At 39.5% G+C, this 16,574-nt stretch overlaps 1 protein-coding gene across 2 annotated transcripts in view; it reads left to right on the forward strand.

Moving 5' to 3' along the window:
• The window catches only part of TRIM67 (tripartite motif containing 67), a 965,652-nt gene that overhangs the window by 452,778 nt on the left and 496,300 nt on the right, over positions 1-16,574 (forward strand). Inside the window, exon 6 of one of the 2 annotated variants that reach the window (XM_044064611.1) lies at positions 10,389-10,546. In XM_044064611.1, the coding sequence (XP_043920546.1) occupies positions 10,389-10,546 (158 nt within the window). The remainder of the gene's footprint in view (positions 1-10,388; positions 10,547-16,574) is intronic. The other variant, XM_044064621.1, reaches the window with a different exon arrangement.

The following is a 16,574-nucleotide window of genomic DNA, read 5'->3' on the forward strand; positions in this document are numbered from 1 at the left end:
GCACCCAGTACTTCAGGGCAGTGTGCTACAGGCTAGAGCTCCTGCATACTTCTGGCCTTGTCCTCAAGAGTACAGGGAAAATATATCTGGTCACTAGCATGTTGGAGCATAGCATTCAGGAACTGAAGGAGGATCCTGAATGCTGATGCCTGTGACACCCCCAGCATGTCCCCTGGTGGTCTCTGAAAGGTACCTGTAGCTAAAATTCTAAGTGCTACACATACCTTTGTCTCCACTGTAATGGGTTCACCTCAGTTTTCCCTGGGTCTGATTTGAGGACGACAGAGGTTGCAGAGTTCCTGCAGTGTGTCTCTATCCACCCTATAGTACTCTACAATTTCCACATCATATAGACTGTGATAAAGTAACGAGGGTCTAAAAACTCTCCTCCTTCTTGGCCTTGGTCTATTAGCTGCAGCAGCAGCAGTGGCATAGATTTCAGCCTGTTGCACATACACATGAATTAAAGCAACAACAGCCCCTAACATTGTTTCTCTGTAGACTCCTTTCTGTGGCTGCCTGTATTCAAAAAGGTTTTGGAATTTGCAAGGAAAACCAGCACTGAGTATACATGGTTGCTTTATAGCTTGTTGAATAGCTCCTCCATTTTTGGATTGGTTGATTGGCATACAATTTAGCTGCTTATGCTGTAATTAGCATGCAGTGGTGTTTACCTTGTTTGCATGGCTCTGCATGGCTCTACACACCATGTAGAGCCGTTTATTGAATCTAAAACAGTGTGCTACCATGGGAGCATTGTGCTGTGCACACAGTGGATATGGACCATGTAGGCTTTATTGAATCTGGCCAACATTCTAATCTTCTTCTTGTTTAGTATTAGAATTATATGTATCTCATGGATGTTACACACTTTTCTGAAGTTTTGTTTCAAGTTGTATTTTATGTCTACTGTATGTCTGGAATGTCCACACACACACACATACATTCTAGCACACATTTGCTCTACCATGTCATCTCAATCTCAGTAAAAAATCCATAGAAGAGCACATGGCTAATTTGTATTAACGGCACCCTCCCCCACCACTGCTGCATTTGCATGCTATGCTGTGACTGTCTGGTAGAACAGTGTAGCAATGCATACCTTGACTGCATACCACTATATCGTGCTACAGTCTCTGAATCAGAAATGTGTACCATACTGTGCAAACTAGCTGGAAACAGGTTTGTGCAGTACAGTGTGGTTGTGAATACTCCACCATAGGTTCATAGGCTGTTACTAGGATAACAACCACTAGGACCCTTACAAGCCTAGTCTCACACACAAAACCATTTCAGTCCCAAGTATCATACAGGGTGGAGAGGCATGTTAATAGGCAGGCAGCAAAGGATTTATACAGGGGGATGTTATTTAGGATAATACTTTTCTTACATGGATGAGCTCCATGGTATTATCCTGTTTAAGCAACCTGGAGGTATGTTTGTTGCTAACATAGATCAAAACATCTCTATCTTTGTCCCAGTCTGTGCTGTTGTTGGTTTAAATGTGTGGAAGACACTGTAGCATTGCACTTCTAGAGTACTTTCTATGGCTTTAAACCAAGTCTCTGTCATGGCACGTGTAGAACAGGAGCTTTAAATGGCATTTCCAGACGTAAGCATGAGCATGCAAATAGTGAGCACATACAGGCAGCAGTGCCATTTTGAGAGAAGTGTTAACATGTATGAGTGTAGTAGTCAGTCTGTTTATAAGTTTATTTAAGTTTAATTTACTAAGTCTCATTCCTGATTGTTTGTGTGTAATAAAGCTGCTTGAACTGAACCCACAACAGTTCATCTCTATTATTCTGACCAGACAAGCGACATGGTGTCAGAACCGGGATAGAGAGAGCAACTTCTTCAAGCCATGAGGTGCAGAGTTGAAGGTGAAGGTATATTGATCAGATTGTGTGATGACAGTGCTCAAACAATCAGAAAGGGACAGAAATGAAGTAAAGGTAACCAAAACTTGCACAAATGATTTATATTGAAAAAAAATGAAACAGAGCATTAGTAAGGCACAAAACGCATTATTAATCAAACAAGTAGCACAAAGCACATTATTAATCAAATGAAAGGTACAAAATGCATTATTAATTAAATAAAATGTTTCAAAACTGCGATATTTGATAAAACTAGCAGAGATATTCATATGGGGCTCAGAATTATCTTTGGCTTGCATAACGAGCATGTGTAAAGTAAAACGAGCACAAGATAAGTATAATGAGCGTGATAAGAGATTAAATGGGCATAAGGAGTGCAATAAAATGGCAAAATAAGCTTAAAGAGCAAGGCGACTGCATGTTTTTTAGTAGAAGGCCGTGTTTTGGGCATAAACTACTATTTCACATTGGCAAAGCTATTCAAAGCATAACTAGAGTCCTCTGGTATTTCAGAATGTGCAAAGTGCTTGCAGAGTGCATCCTTTATTATGGTGCAATTATTTCAAAGAGTTTGCTGTGTGTAAAGTAGAGTTATATTGCAAAGTGCAGTCAAAGTGCAGCCATTTCAAAAAAGTTTCTTGTGCTATGTACATTTATTTGGAGAATGCCGCCATTTCAAAGTGTTTCTTACATTGTACAGTGTTATTTTGCAAAGTACAGCCATTTTGAAAGGTTCTTGTGCTGTGTACAGTTTATTTGCAGAGTGCAGTCATTTCAAAGTATTTCTTACACTGATAAGCAGTGGTGTCTCAAAGTACAGTGATTTTAAGGCATTCTTGTGCTATGGAGAGTTATTTGGCAAAGTGCAGTTATTTCAAACTGTTGTTCTATTGGGCATAATTGCAAGTTCTAGCATAACATTCTGGCATATATTCATGTGTCTATGTTTGTATATAATTCCAAGCACCTTCACTACTGTGTGTTGATGTGCAGACGCATTTCACAGACCAGGTCCACTTGTGTTTGATCATAATATTGCAGAGAATTGGAGAGTATTTGAGCAGGAATACTATATTTCATACAAGCAGCTTTTTCTAACAAAGATGGACATACAAGGGCATTCATTTTGCTTAACTTAACTGGGTCAGAGGCCATTGAGGGAGAGAGAGAGAGCGTTCATTTGTGTATGCACCAGCATTATATGCAGGAAAGGGAGAAAATTGCCATTTTGTTGTACCGGCTGAATCAAGAGAGGACCCTAAGTGCTTGAAATGTAAATTTAGAGAAATGTGCAACCTCCAGACAAATGTTACATTAGAAAGGTACCTATTCTATACAAGAGATGACAAGCCAGGTGAAACTTTTGCAGCTTATATCACTGACTTGAGCAATAAGGTTAAAGCGTGCAGATTTGGTGATTTGAAAGATGAGTTAATAAAGAACAGGCTTGTGTGCGGTGTTAATAGTGTTGCGGTGAGAAAGATTTTGCTTCATGACAGTGATTTAATGTTGAGCAAAGCCATAGAGTTTTGTCAAATCCATGAGCTCACAGAAAGGCACACAAGTATGCTTACAAGTGATAAGAGCTTAGTTTCAGCAGTCTCTACAGCAAGCATAGAGAGCATGCAGCACGTGGCAAGAAGAAGTAGGCCTAAGCACATGGCAGCTGCAACCCCTGCGGGATTCCCAGGGAGGACCCGTAACTTTCTAGCAAGTTCCAAGACTAGCTCAGCAAAATGGACATGCTCAGTGCAGTATAAGGGTGAGTCAGCAAAACCCAAGTCATATTGTTAACTGTCATAATTGTGGTGCCAACCATGAGTCTAAAAGAGAGAAGTGCTTAGCATTTGGTCAGAAATGCCCCAAGTGTAAAAAATGGAATAATTTTCAAAAGTTTTGTAAATCAAGCAAGCCTCATTTGGTCATTAAGAAAGGTCACTCAAAAAGCAAGTTGATCATGTGGAAAGCTGCAGCCCTACTTTCTATGTAGATGATGTATCAGTGGTGAGTGAAAAGGTTAATGCAGTAGATTTACTGGCAAAGAATGAAGTATTTTTCTCTGTCCTGATCAATGGTAAACCCATGGAGCTCAAAGTAGACACTGGTTCAAAGTGTGATGTGATGTCAGCAGAAACATTTGCTAGAGTGAGGGCTGGTGAGCAACTTAATTTGATTAATTGTGCAAAGCTTTTTGCTTATAGAGGTGAAGAGATTCAAACCGAAGGTTCGGTAGTGTTTTCATGCTACTCGGCTGAGAACAGTTACAGCTTGCAATTGTATGTAGTCTGAAGACCTGTGCAGTCATTATTAGGTCTCAGAGACAGTTTTAGAATGAAACTGCTTTCTTTTACCAAAGAAGTACATCCTGTAAGCACATGTCCCAGTTCCAGCTTTACTGATGCTATTTTCTCAGAGCATGCTGATGTTTTTGACAAGTTAGGCAAACTTCCAGTTGTATACTCCATGAAAATAGGCCCAGAAGTCAGTCCAGTGGTCAGACCAGAAAGCAGAGTTCCAATAGCTATGCAGGACAAAGTTAAAGTCCAGTTAGACAAAATGATGCAGCCAGGTGTGATTTGTCCAGTCACAGAGCATACTGAGTGGGTGTCTTCCATGGTAGCTGCTCATAAGAAATGTTCAGATGAAAGCAGAATATGCATTGACCGAAGAGACTTGAACAAGGCATTAAAGAGACCTCATCACCCTATGCATAAAGTCGAGGAGGTTGCCGTCCTCATGCCAAATATCACTGTTTTTTCTGTCTTAGATGCAAAGAGTTCATTTTGGCAAGTGATGCTTGATCGCAAATCTTCACTACAGACTACATTCATACCCCATTTGGTAGATAGAGATTCCTTTGGATGCCTTTTGGAATAAATTCTGCCAGTGAAGTCTTTCCAGAGTGCAATGGAACAAATTTTTGGGCTATCTGTGTGCTATAATAGTTGATGATTTAGTGGTTGGAGGCAATGGTGAAGCAGAGCATGACAGAAACCCCAGGAAAGTTCTGGACAGAGCGTGTGAAGTGAACTTAAAGCTCAATCCTCTGAAATGTAAATTCAGACTACTAGAAGTTATTTATGTAGGTCATTTATTTACCAGTACTGGCTTATGACCAGACCCTTCTAAGCAAGCAGCCATTCTTGAGATGTGAGGCCCAGACAATCTCCAAGCCTTACAGCATTTTCTTGGTATGGTTAACTATCTGGGCAAATTTATCCTTGACTTTGGTGAGTTATCAGCACCTTTAAGAGAGCTGACATGCAAAAATGTTGTCTGGTCATGGTTAGAACAACACCAGAGAGCATTTGATAACCTCGAACAACAAATTGCCAACCTGCCTACACATTGAGATACTATGATGTCCACAAACCAGTAGTTCTTTCCTGTGATGCTTCAAAGTTTGGTCTTGGTGCAGTTATTCTTCAAGAGGGCAGACCTGTTGCCTATGCATCTAGAACTCTTACCCAAACTGAGATGCAGTATGCTCAAACTGAGAAGGAACTTTTGGTAATTGTGTTTGCATGTTCGAAGTTCCATGATTATATCTGTGGCTGAGCTATCCAAATAGAAACTGATCATCAACCTCTAGTCATTATTTTAAAGAAGCCTATGCATACCACTCTAGCAAGACTACAAAAAATGATGTTCAGATTACAAAAGTACAATTTCAAAATGGTCTATACAAAAAACAAACTTCTTTATCTGGCTGATGCCTTATCCAGATCGCCCAGAAATACCACAGAACAGCTTGATCCAGAGAGTTTTGACTTTGATGTCATGGAAGTACATAATTTTTCTACCATGAGACTTGATGAGCTAAGAGATCACACAAATACTAATTCAATTTTGAAAAAGCTCAACCACTTCATCAGTGTTGGATGGCCGTCAAAGCAATCCTGTGTACCGCCAGAAGTACAACCGTATTTTCCATACAGAGATGAGATGGTATCATTTTCAAAGGTCACAAAGTTATTATTCTTACTTCCTTACAACATGAATACATCCAGACTTTGCATCGTAGCCACCCAGATTCCAATTCTACCAAAAGAAGGGCGAGATGACTAGTATTTTGGCGTTCTCTGTAAAAGGACATTGATAAGTGCTTTCTTCTTGTTCAGTATGCAACAGTACTAAACCCCATTTGCAAAAAGAGCCACTTCAGCTAAGCCGGATTCCTGAACTACCTTGGTCAACAGTAGCCATTGATATATTTGAGTGGAACAATCGGCATTACTTAGTGTTGGTAGACTCCTATTCGAACTGGTGTGAGATCGATTTGCTACCTAACCTAATGTCCAGTGCTGTTATTATTAAGATGAAACATCATTTCTCAATCCATGGTAGTCCACACAAAGTTATTTTTGACAATGGTATGCAGTATACCAGTCAATTGTTTCAGAAATTTGCAAAAGAGTGGGACTTTATCTAGATTACTAGTAGTCCAGAATACCCACAGTCAAATGGCCTTGCTGAACATGCAGTATAGAGTGCAAAGCAATTACTAGAGAGGCCAAAGCATGACAATAATGATATCTTCTTGAGTCTGCTTAATCTCAGAAATATACCCCGTGACAACCTACTTGGCTCCCCTTCTCAGAGACTTCTATCTAGGCAAACCGGAACAACCTTGCCTATCAGTTGTAGTTTGCTGATGCCTAATGCTAAAAACAACAAAGTAATCAAAGCCAAAATTTTTAAGAAGCATTCCTTTCAGAAGCCTAACTATGATAAAATGAGCAGATTTCTTTGTCCGTTGAAAGAAGGAGAGAGTGAGGATGCAAATGGTGAAAAGCTTTGATCAAACTGGTCAAGTAAGAGGTAAATGTGCTGAGCTGAGATCCTATTTAGTAGAATCTGAGGGTACAGAATACAGACGAAACTGCAGACATTGTCTTCCTGTGTCAGAAATTATATCGTAGCATCATACCTGTGATATTGACTCTAGATCTCAGAGCAACCCTGACAATGTTCATCCCGAAGAGCATGTCTCAGTATCCATTCCGATTCTTGATGATGTCCCAGATGTCCCCAAAGTTGAACATTCCTTGAAGACAGTTCCAGTTGCTAGATCCATTTCTGACTTTTGTGTTACACAGTCAGGTCATATTTCTAGACTTAATGTAAAAAAACACAGCAACCTGGACATGATTGTTTTATATGTGTGTAATTTTGTATGATTGCATATCAAATAATTAGTTCTGTATAATTGCATGTCAAAAGATAATTTCTGTGTAATTGCATGTCATTGAATACTGTCATTAAGTATATGATCTATTTCTCAAAGAGGGAGGATGTAGAACAGAGCGTGTGTATGTACCTTTAAGAAGCATTTCCAGATGTAAGCACTTGCATATAAAGAGTGAGCACGTGCAGGCAGCAGTGACATTTTGACAGAACAGCCAGAGTGTTAACATGTATGAGTGTTGAGGTCAGTCTGTTTATAAGTTTATTTAAGTTTAAGTTACAAAGCCTCATTCCTGATGTGTTTGTGTGTAATAAAGTTGCTTGAACTGAACCCACAACAGTTTGTCTGTTTTATCCTGACCAGATGAGCGACAACACAGATGTCTACCTTCTCCATAGTGAGGGGGGCTTGAAGGGTGTAAAAGTTTTTATTTAGGCTCTGAGCATAGAACAGTAACACCTTAAGGTTGCTTTTACACATTTTTACTATGTTGGTAGTTTTTGCTTTTTGGCATTGCCTGAAAAAGGCTCTAAGGGAGGTAAGTAAAGCTTTAGCCAATATCTGAAAGCCTATGGAGGACAGGTGCAATCTGTTCTTGGCAAAGCAACATGGTCTTTTGGCCAAGTTCTCATGTGCTGACAGATACTGGATCCTCCTGGAGTGACACCAGAAACAAAGTCAATCATTAAAATTAATCATTTTATGTTCATACTGTGGCATTACACTTCATGAAGGTAAAATTCTGCTCATTTCAAGGCTCATACCTGTCTGTGACACATACTCTGAGAGAACTATTATGTCTCTTTTCATATAGTCTGATGAGGTATATCTCAAGTTATTTACACCCACATGGACTATTATAGAATCATATTGGCACCTGGGGTGCAGTAACTTGAGTGTGTGCATGATATTGCAGATCCTGGCTCCAGATAGGCAACTAACTGTTATCTTTTCCTCGTCAGACAAGCCTAATGGGCTTTTCACTTGGGGGACCATTAGGCACAGGCTTATGTGAGATGCTTGGTGCTGCTTTTGGTGTGTGCTTTAATGATTGCTGAGGAGCAATGTTGCCATCAGTTGGCTTTGGAGGTCTTTGAGATTTGGGAAAATTTCGTTTAAGCACCTCAGCATAAGACAATCTGTGTGTGTGTGTGTGTGTGTGTGTGTGTGTGTGTGTGTGTGTGTGTGTGTGTGTGTGTGTGTGTGTGTGTGTGTGTGTGTGTGTGTGTGTGTGTGTGTGTGTGTGTGTGTGTGTGTGTGTGTGTGTGTGTGTGTGTGTGTGATGAATGCTATGTTTGACGGATGTAGTATGGGTATTCTGACAACCTCATTTGTAAGCAAGATATTTGCCTCTAAGAAAATTGTGTATTTGCATCTCTTGGATACTGTGTTATCTTCATTAATGATTAACTAGTTGTCTGAAAGTGTGACAATTGCTGAATTGCCTTACAATGCCCAAATCTACCAATCTGGCCACAGAGACACGTGGAAATTGCACATCCTTGTTGTCTTGTCCTGTAATAGGGATGGCTGTTTAGGAGTAAGAACTGGGTTTTAACAGGGGTCTCTTAGGGTTGTTTCTGGTGTTAAGGGCAGGATGTTATATAATGGTAGAATATGGCAGTGCTATTCAATGTACATGCTAGCTGCTCTAAGCTTATTTCTATATAATGCCTCACTGTTTAACAGGTTTTGGATCTAATCCTAACTTTACAAGTGAATTTTACTGTCTAGGCATTTACTACTATACAGGGCACTGCTAAACACTGTAGCCCAGTGGGCAGCTGAGCCAAAGTAAAAAAGCTTGAAAACTGACTCCTATACTCTCTAGCCTTATAAATAACCACATGCTGTGCTCCCTGCAGTGGTTTCCAACTCAGAAAGACCAGGTAAACACCTTCCGCCACAAGTTGTCTGATCCTGAAATTTATTAATGTAAATCACAGTTAAAGCATCTTTCAAGTGCAGATTAAACAAAAACAACTACCAAACAACTAAGTCCCTGGTTACGTCACCCTTCTGCAAAGATATTTGGAGGGACACAGGCTAGAAAAGCCAACAGAGAAATGACCTTGATTTGGAGTTAGAGCTTTTAAGAGTGGTACAATTACCATGGATAATTAAAGATCTTGTAGGTCCTTTTGCACAATGGTTGATGAGGACACAGCAATTATTAGTAGTATATTATCCATATAGAGGGTGATATGAATAGTATATCACTCAGAGGGTGATGTTAGTAGTATAACATCCATGTAGAGGGTGATGTGAATAGCATATCATCTACACAGAGGGTTATGTGAATAGTATATCAGCCACACAGAGGGTGATGTTAGTAGTATATCATCCACATAGAGGGTGATGTGAACAGCATATCATCCACACAGAGGGTTATGTGAATAGTATATCAGTCACACAGAGGGTGATGTGAATGGTATATAATCCACACAGAGGGTGATAGGAATAGTATATAATCCATGCAGAGGGTGATGTGAATGGTATATGATGCACACAGAGGGTGATATTAGAAGTATATCACCTGCATATAGGGTGGCATTAGTAGTATATTATTTGAACAGAAGATACTATTAGTCGTATATCACCCAAACAGAGGGTGATGTTAGTAGTATGGACAGTGGTTATTTAAGATATTTGATAGGAAGTCTACCTCTAAGTTATTTCCTTTTTTAGGAATATTAATATCACTAGATTCAGTAAAGAAATGGTGCAATTTTTAAGATTTGATCTGGTAGATTTGGTAGGTTTGGACCAAGTTTTTGGTATGTAGTACAAAGAATGAATTTTCTGAGGCTGAGTTTTACTCAAGTTTATCTTTTTAAGGCTAGATTCCCATAAGAACAGAAAATTACTTCTAGGAGCTCTACTGTAAAGGCTGTCCAGTATGACAGTAGGCCTAGAGGCATGACAGTATGTATACAACTCAGTGGTCTTACAAACAAAATATCCACTTTAGATTATAAATTTCAGTTTGGGTGAAAGGTACATATACTATTTCATGAAATGATGATAATGATATCAAAAATACTTCCAGGTAACATTAAGTAGACAGAGCTAGTTTCTGAAAAAAAAAAACTAGATTTAAGAAAGTTGTGCTACAGAGAAAACCTGGAATATTTTTATGAATGTCATACATCATCAGTACAGAAAGAAGCCATAAATGTAAATAACTGGTACCTTGAGATGAGCTGCAGTCATGATTTATATGTCTTGCTGACCTCATGTTTATCTTCTGTTTTTTTTTTAATGATTATATTGTTTGAGATCTTCACTGTGAAAAGACTGTTGCACTAAACTACCTATAGTTCCCCTTACAGTACCAGCCTCACCAATACTTCAGCTGGAGAAATGCTGCACGCGCAACAACAGTGTGACACTAGCATGGAGAATGCCGTCGTTTACCCACAATCCAGTTGAAGGTTATGTTCTAGAACTTGATGATGGCAATGGAGGACCATTCAGGGTAAGAAACTGGTTTATATTACCTACAGTTCTGTACTACATTACTAGAAACAGTTTTACTAAGTGCCACTAATGGCTAGTTGTTACTCCAGAAAAAGCATGTACTTACTAAGTGTTATTAATTGCTAGTTGTTATTCCAGAATAGACATGTACTTAGTAAGCGTCATTAATGGGTGGTTGTTACTCCAGAAAAGACATGTAGATTATTCACTTATTTTTACATTAGTTCAGTTTGGGCAAACATGTAATGAGTTAGTGTGTCTCACTTAACAGTATAGTCATACACAGCAGTATATACCCTGGCAGTGGAAAGTGGTTTACTGGAGTGGAATATCACCTCACTGGTAGGAAGGAGCTGCAGCTGGTACAACAGATGGATAAATAATGGCTGGTGAAACCTGGACTCATCTTTAGATTCACTGTGGGCTCTGGAATCAGACTTCTCAATCAAGAGTGGTTTCTTATTTTCTGTAGTTGCTCCTCATAAAATATTGGAGGATGAGGGGATATTCACACGTTCGTAGCTAAAGGCCCTGGATCTGTGTGCATCCAAGTGGTTGAAAAGGTTGCCTCTATGTACTCAATTTATAGAGTTGAAAGGTCTGACAGCTATACGTGCTTACAAACCAAATAGCTGTGCAGTATATTTAACCTTCTTGGAGATGGTGGTTGATGTGTTAAAGAGGTGGCCCCCTTCTGTGTGTGTAATAATCCTACTGGAAGACCTCACTGCTTACATGGACATGATTGTGAGCTACACCCACCTAGATCTACCCTTATGGAATGAGTTGTTGCTGGGCTTCTGTAAAAGTTATACAGTATCCATAGCAAACAGCATATTCAAATACAAGAAGACTAACTATAGAGCCAGAGCACACTGGACCAAAGGTCATTGACAGACTTTGTAGTCATGGCATTATATGTTGGGCTACATGTGTTCGGTTATATAATGAGGAAAGAGGCAGAGGTGCAGACTGTTCATCAGTTGGTGGGGTATCAGGCAGACAGACTAATGAGAGCCAAATGAGTTGTAAAGGTTTATTAAAATGTCTTATGGAGGCTTCTTCCTGAGATAAGTTCAGCTTCAGTCTCTGAGAAGACAATTATTTTCCATGTGAGGGTGGGCTATGTTCAAGACAGTAGTTATTGAGAGAGTAGCAAGAAACTATGGCCAGAAAGAGAGAGCACCATGATGGCGACCTTAGGATTCATTGGCAAACACCAACAGTAAAGCATTTAAGTATGGCATGGATTGACTACAAAAAAGCATTTGATAGTATCCCTCATTCATGGATAAAAGAGTGCTTAAAAGATACACCCTACACTGATCGATTACATTACAGTGACTATGAAACAGTGGCAAACCACTTTGCAATTAAGCCATGATAAAGGACAAATTATTATACCAGGGATAAAAATTCAAAGGGGGATAGTCCATGGTGACTCTCCTTCACTGCTGGTATTCGGCCTTGCCCTTAACCCATTAAGCTGTGTGCTTAACAGCTTAGGCCATGGCTACAGTTTGGCTCCTAGAAACAATAAAGTATAAAGAGTTATCTTCTCCTTGTCAATGATTTAAAAAAAACTATAGCTGATCAGATGAGGAACAAAAAGGACAACTGCAAGTTGTCAAAACGTTTTCAGATGATATAAGAATGTCATTTGGTCTTGATAAATGTGCAAAAGCAACCTTTAAAGCAGGAAAGCTGCAGCACCAAGAAAACATCAGCTTGGGACAAGAATGTGATTTGGGAATTGATGAAGGATCAACAATAAAACATGAACAAATGCAAATAAAACTTTGTAAGGAAAACTTTAGAAGACTTAAATTAATCCTGAAAACAGCACTGACATCTAGGAACAAAATCCAAGCTATAAACCGATTTGCTCTTCCTGTCCTAACTTACAGTTTTGGAGTGACTGACTGGCCCCAAAACTTGTTGGATAGATTAGATAGGAAAACAAGGATGATTCATGCTCATCAGATGATTTATAAAAATCAGTGCATACCAAGATTATATATTCCCCGTTCCGAAGGAGGTATGGGCCTCCTTGAAATTGATTACATGTAGAGATCTGCAATCGTAGGACTGTACACATTTCTGCTGACCTCACAAGACCCAAATGTATTGAAAATTTTAAGCACAAGGAGAATAAATCTAAGATGACTTCCCTGCCACCACAAGTGGATAAAAATCAGGCAGCAACTGAATGTGCCAAAAAACAAAAGAAAGAATATAAGGTGAAGGACCAGATGAGACGGCAAGAAATGTGAAAAATGCATATAGTTGCAAGTATAGAGAACTTCTGGAAGAACCTCATGTTGATCAGGAATGAATGCAGGAATGGTTAAGAAGAGGCAAACTCAAACCAAGAGGTGAAAGGTTAATATTAGCAATACAAGATAGTAGGCTACATACATGTTGGTTTACAAAGTCCACTGAACATGTGGGTGAAACAGACAAATTTAGGTTTTGTAAAACAGAATTGAAAATAGTTGCACACCTTCTTGCTGGCCATGTACATACTAATAGCAGAAGAACTGTATACTGAAAGGCATAATAATGTGGCAAGACTGTTGCACTGGGGATTGTGCAAATATTATGGTACTGCAGTGGATGAAAAACACTGAAAACATCAGCCACAAAGCATCATAGAAAATGATGAAGTCTACATTACATGAGATCATCTGTTACCAACAGTTCAAAAGATAGGTGCTAGAAAACCAGATATAGTGGTCCATGAACAGAAGACAAAAGTAGCATTGATCATTGAAATTACCACACCCAGTGACTACAGTTTCTTGCATATAGAGAGAGAGAGACACAAAGTCATAAAATATCAGGATTTGCAGGCAGAAATGAGAGCAATGTGGAAGAAAGATACCCAGACAGTTCCAACAGTAGTAGGAGCAATGGGTCTTATAAAAAAGAATCTACAATCGAATTTAGATATGTTACCAATACATGTAACTCCGTACGAATTACAGGAAACATTACTGGGCACATTGCAGGTGCAGCAAAGAGCACGTCTGGCTAACATCAAAGACTGAAACAATGCTAATTTCATGAACTTTAATCAGACTTTGATTTAGAAATGGGGTCCATTCTCATAATGGTATTATAAACCTAACAGATTTGTTGAAATTAAAAAAAATAAAGGATCCATGAAGCTGCAGGACAAGAGGGGTCCTGCAACAGTTGTTAAAGTGAAAGCTTGGGCATGAAGCTATTGGGGTACTTTGTCGAGACCTTGAAGAAGAAAAAAATATTGAGTAGGCTCAGTAGGGGGATGTTAGGCATTCTTGGGATGTGGCAAGCAAAGGTAGGGAAGTCCTAACCACTACTGGACACATTCTTTAGAAATGGTGAGTAGAGTTTGAAGCATACCTATTCCATTGGACATACCCACGTGTAAAAAGATATTACCTAAAATCTCTGGTGGGGTTAAGTATACCAGCATAGCTGCAATCAGTGTGATGTTTACAGGTATCTGTAGTAGTAAGGCTGCAGGCATGTATGAGAAATTACTGGAGGTGATAAAAGCAGTGGACAGGATTAGGGTTATGAAGCTAGCATGCCTCTTCAGTATGTCAAGGACGGTGGGGATAGTGCAATTTACTTATAAAATGGGGTTTGTTCTCTTTTTTTTTATGAACTGGGACCAAAAGTCATTTTCCAGCTATGGAGGATCACATTCCTCAGCCTAGGTGAAAACGTCTATGATAGAATGGCGGACAAGAGACCCCCTGATTATTAGTACACTTCAGATTGATAAGGATCACTGCTGATTATCTCTTTAGTTCTGCAATGTTGTGAAATGTGACACGGGAATATGCTCATCCTGCCAACAATTGTTTTGTGGTGTTGGAGAAGATATATGACTACATGCTCTAATACGTGTTGTATGAGGTCCTGTAGGAGTATAGGGTACCATGGCCCCTACTGTATGATGTACATTCCCTGTCTAAATGCAGTGAGAGTTTTGTCTGCATTCTTGAAATTAAAGTGTACTCATTCACTGTGGGGTATTGTGCTTCATCAAGGGTGGATCTTATCACAGCTTCTGCTCATGTGTTTTCATGAAGAGGATATGAATGTCCATACAGTCTAGGATGGTGCCATCTTTTGGGACCAACATATGGTATCTCTGTGGTCTGCAGATGATGTTGTCCTTCTGGACCTATTTGACCATAACCTCCAACATGCACTTGAGTGATTTACAGCTGAATGCAAAGCAGTAGGTTAAGAAGCAGCACTGCTAAATCTGAAACCAGAGTACTATTCGAGCAATCTAATAGTTTGACTTCTTCAGATGGGAGTGGGCATCTGGCATTAGTGGAAAGATTTAGTATGATGGCAATTTATTCATGAGCACTGGTAAAGGAAACTATGAAAATGACATGCAAATCAGGGCAGCAGCTTGCAGCATTGAAGGCATGGAACTGATCAGCAGTAGAGAACTGGGAAATGAGTTCTCAGACAGAGGCAAGTTATCAGTTTATTGGTTAGTCTATGTGCATGTTAACCAGTTTTTACAGGGTGTGGGATTAACTGAACAATGCAATTGAAGCTACAGTTGGTGGAATTTGAGTTTTTTTCTCTGGGTAGTGTAAACTGCGGTGGTGGTGCTGCGGTAGCGTTGTCGCCTCACAGTTAGATGTTGCACGTTCGATTCTCAGTTAGAGCGTCTTCTGTGTGTCGACATGCGTGAATGGGCATTCCTTCGCTGAAGGTTGTTCGTTAGGCCCGGCAAGCCAGCACGTAAAACTCTACTGCCAATCATTAGCGGACTGGATTTCCGCTGTGGCGACCCCTAACCGGGAAAAGCCGAAAGACAGTTTTTAGTGAGTCTTACTCATCAAAACAGAGGGAGAACTCTGTAACCCAGGGGAGTCTCAGAGAAGAACCATTGCTTCTTTGGATGTTGAGGAGTCAGCTGAGGTAGTTTGGGCATCTTGTAAGGATATCCCTTAAGTAGATTTTTTTTTTTAATTTTATTTTATTTTTTATTTGTATTTGTTTTCCAGGATACCGCACTGATCTGCATGGACCTTTTTCAGACTCAGCCTCAGTGGTGTCTGGTTAAGTGACTTGCTCAGAGTCACACAATTAGGTAATGGAGGCTGAGGGAACCAAACCTTACACCACTGGACTACAGGAAACAGCTTGTTAACAGCTCCTTAATCCTCTAAGCCAACTCTCAGATTCCATTGGAATTTGTACAGACATGGCCTACTGGTTCACAAGATAATATGTTCATAGGCTTGGTTAATAAGTTTAATGCCAACAAACTTGATGCACTGCATCCCTGACTGATGTCAGCTAGTTATCCAGTTATTTTTTGAAAATATGGATTTATGGGCTGAGTTTAATTGAGAGGCACAGTGTATTTCACAGGAAATCTTTGAGTTCTGAAGTTGCCATATTTTACAGTATGGATGATATTAAGTTTTATCAAGACTGAAATTTCTTTTTTTCTTTTTTTTTGCTCAGATCATTTGGGGTTATTCTAAGCAAAGGGGTACTTTATTAATTGATATCTTAGGCATATGTTTCCTTTAAGAAGGCAGTAGGATACAGAAAAGAGATAGAGAGAGAGAGAGAGATGCTGTAGTTATCTGTAACACAAGCCTTGAATCTCTTTTATCTTCTTTGTGAGGAGTCTTAGTACCTTCTCCAGCTGCACCAGATGGTGTATGAGTAAGTTACAGACCAGAATATATTATTCTATATGATGTGTCTGATAAGAGCTGTGTAAAGGGGGGAAGTTACTCTCAGCTTCTTGAAGAATTAAGCAGGCAATTCTGTTTATATACGGTAATAACTATATAACTAGGAGATGAAAGGACATCAACAAGAAGGACTTCAGTCTTTTACTATTTTGTCAACTTTCAGCTATTACCCATCAGCAGTGGATAAAGCTGCTGGTGGTGTTGGGGGTGGAGTTGCCAAATGCCAGAATGCTGCATTTTCGTTACTGAAGACAAGGTCATTTCTGCTGCATCACACATGTAATTTTAAGTACT

This window comes from Protopterus annectens, chromosome 1.part0 (genome assembly GCF_019279795.1).
Source record: "Protopterus annectens isolate FY-2018-M chromosome 1.part0, PAN1.0, whole genome shotgun sequence".
Taxonomy (NCBI): domain Eukaryota; kingdom Metazoa; phylum Chordata; order Ceratodontiformes; family Protopteridae; genus Protopterus; species Protopterus annectens.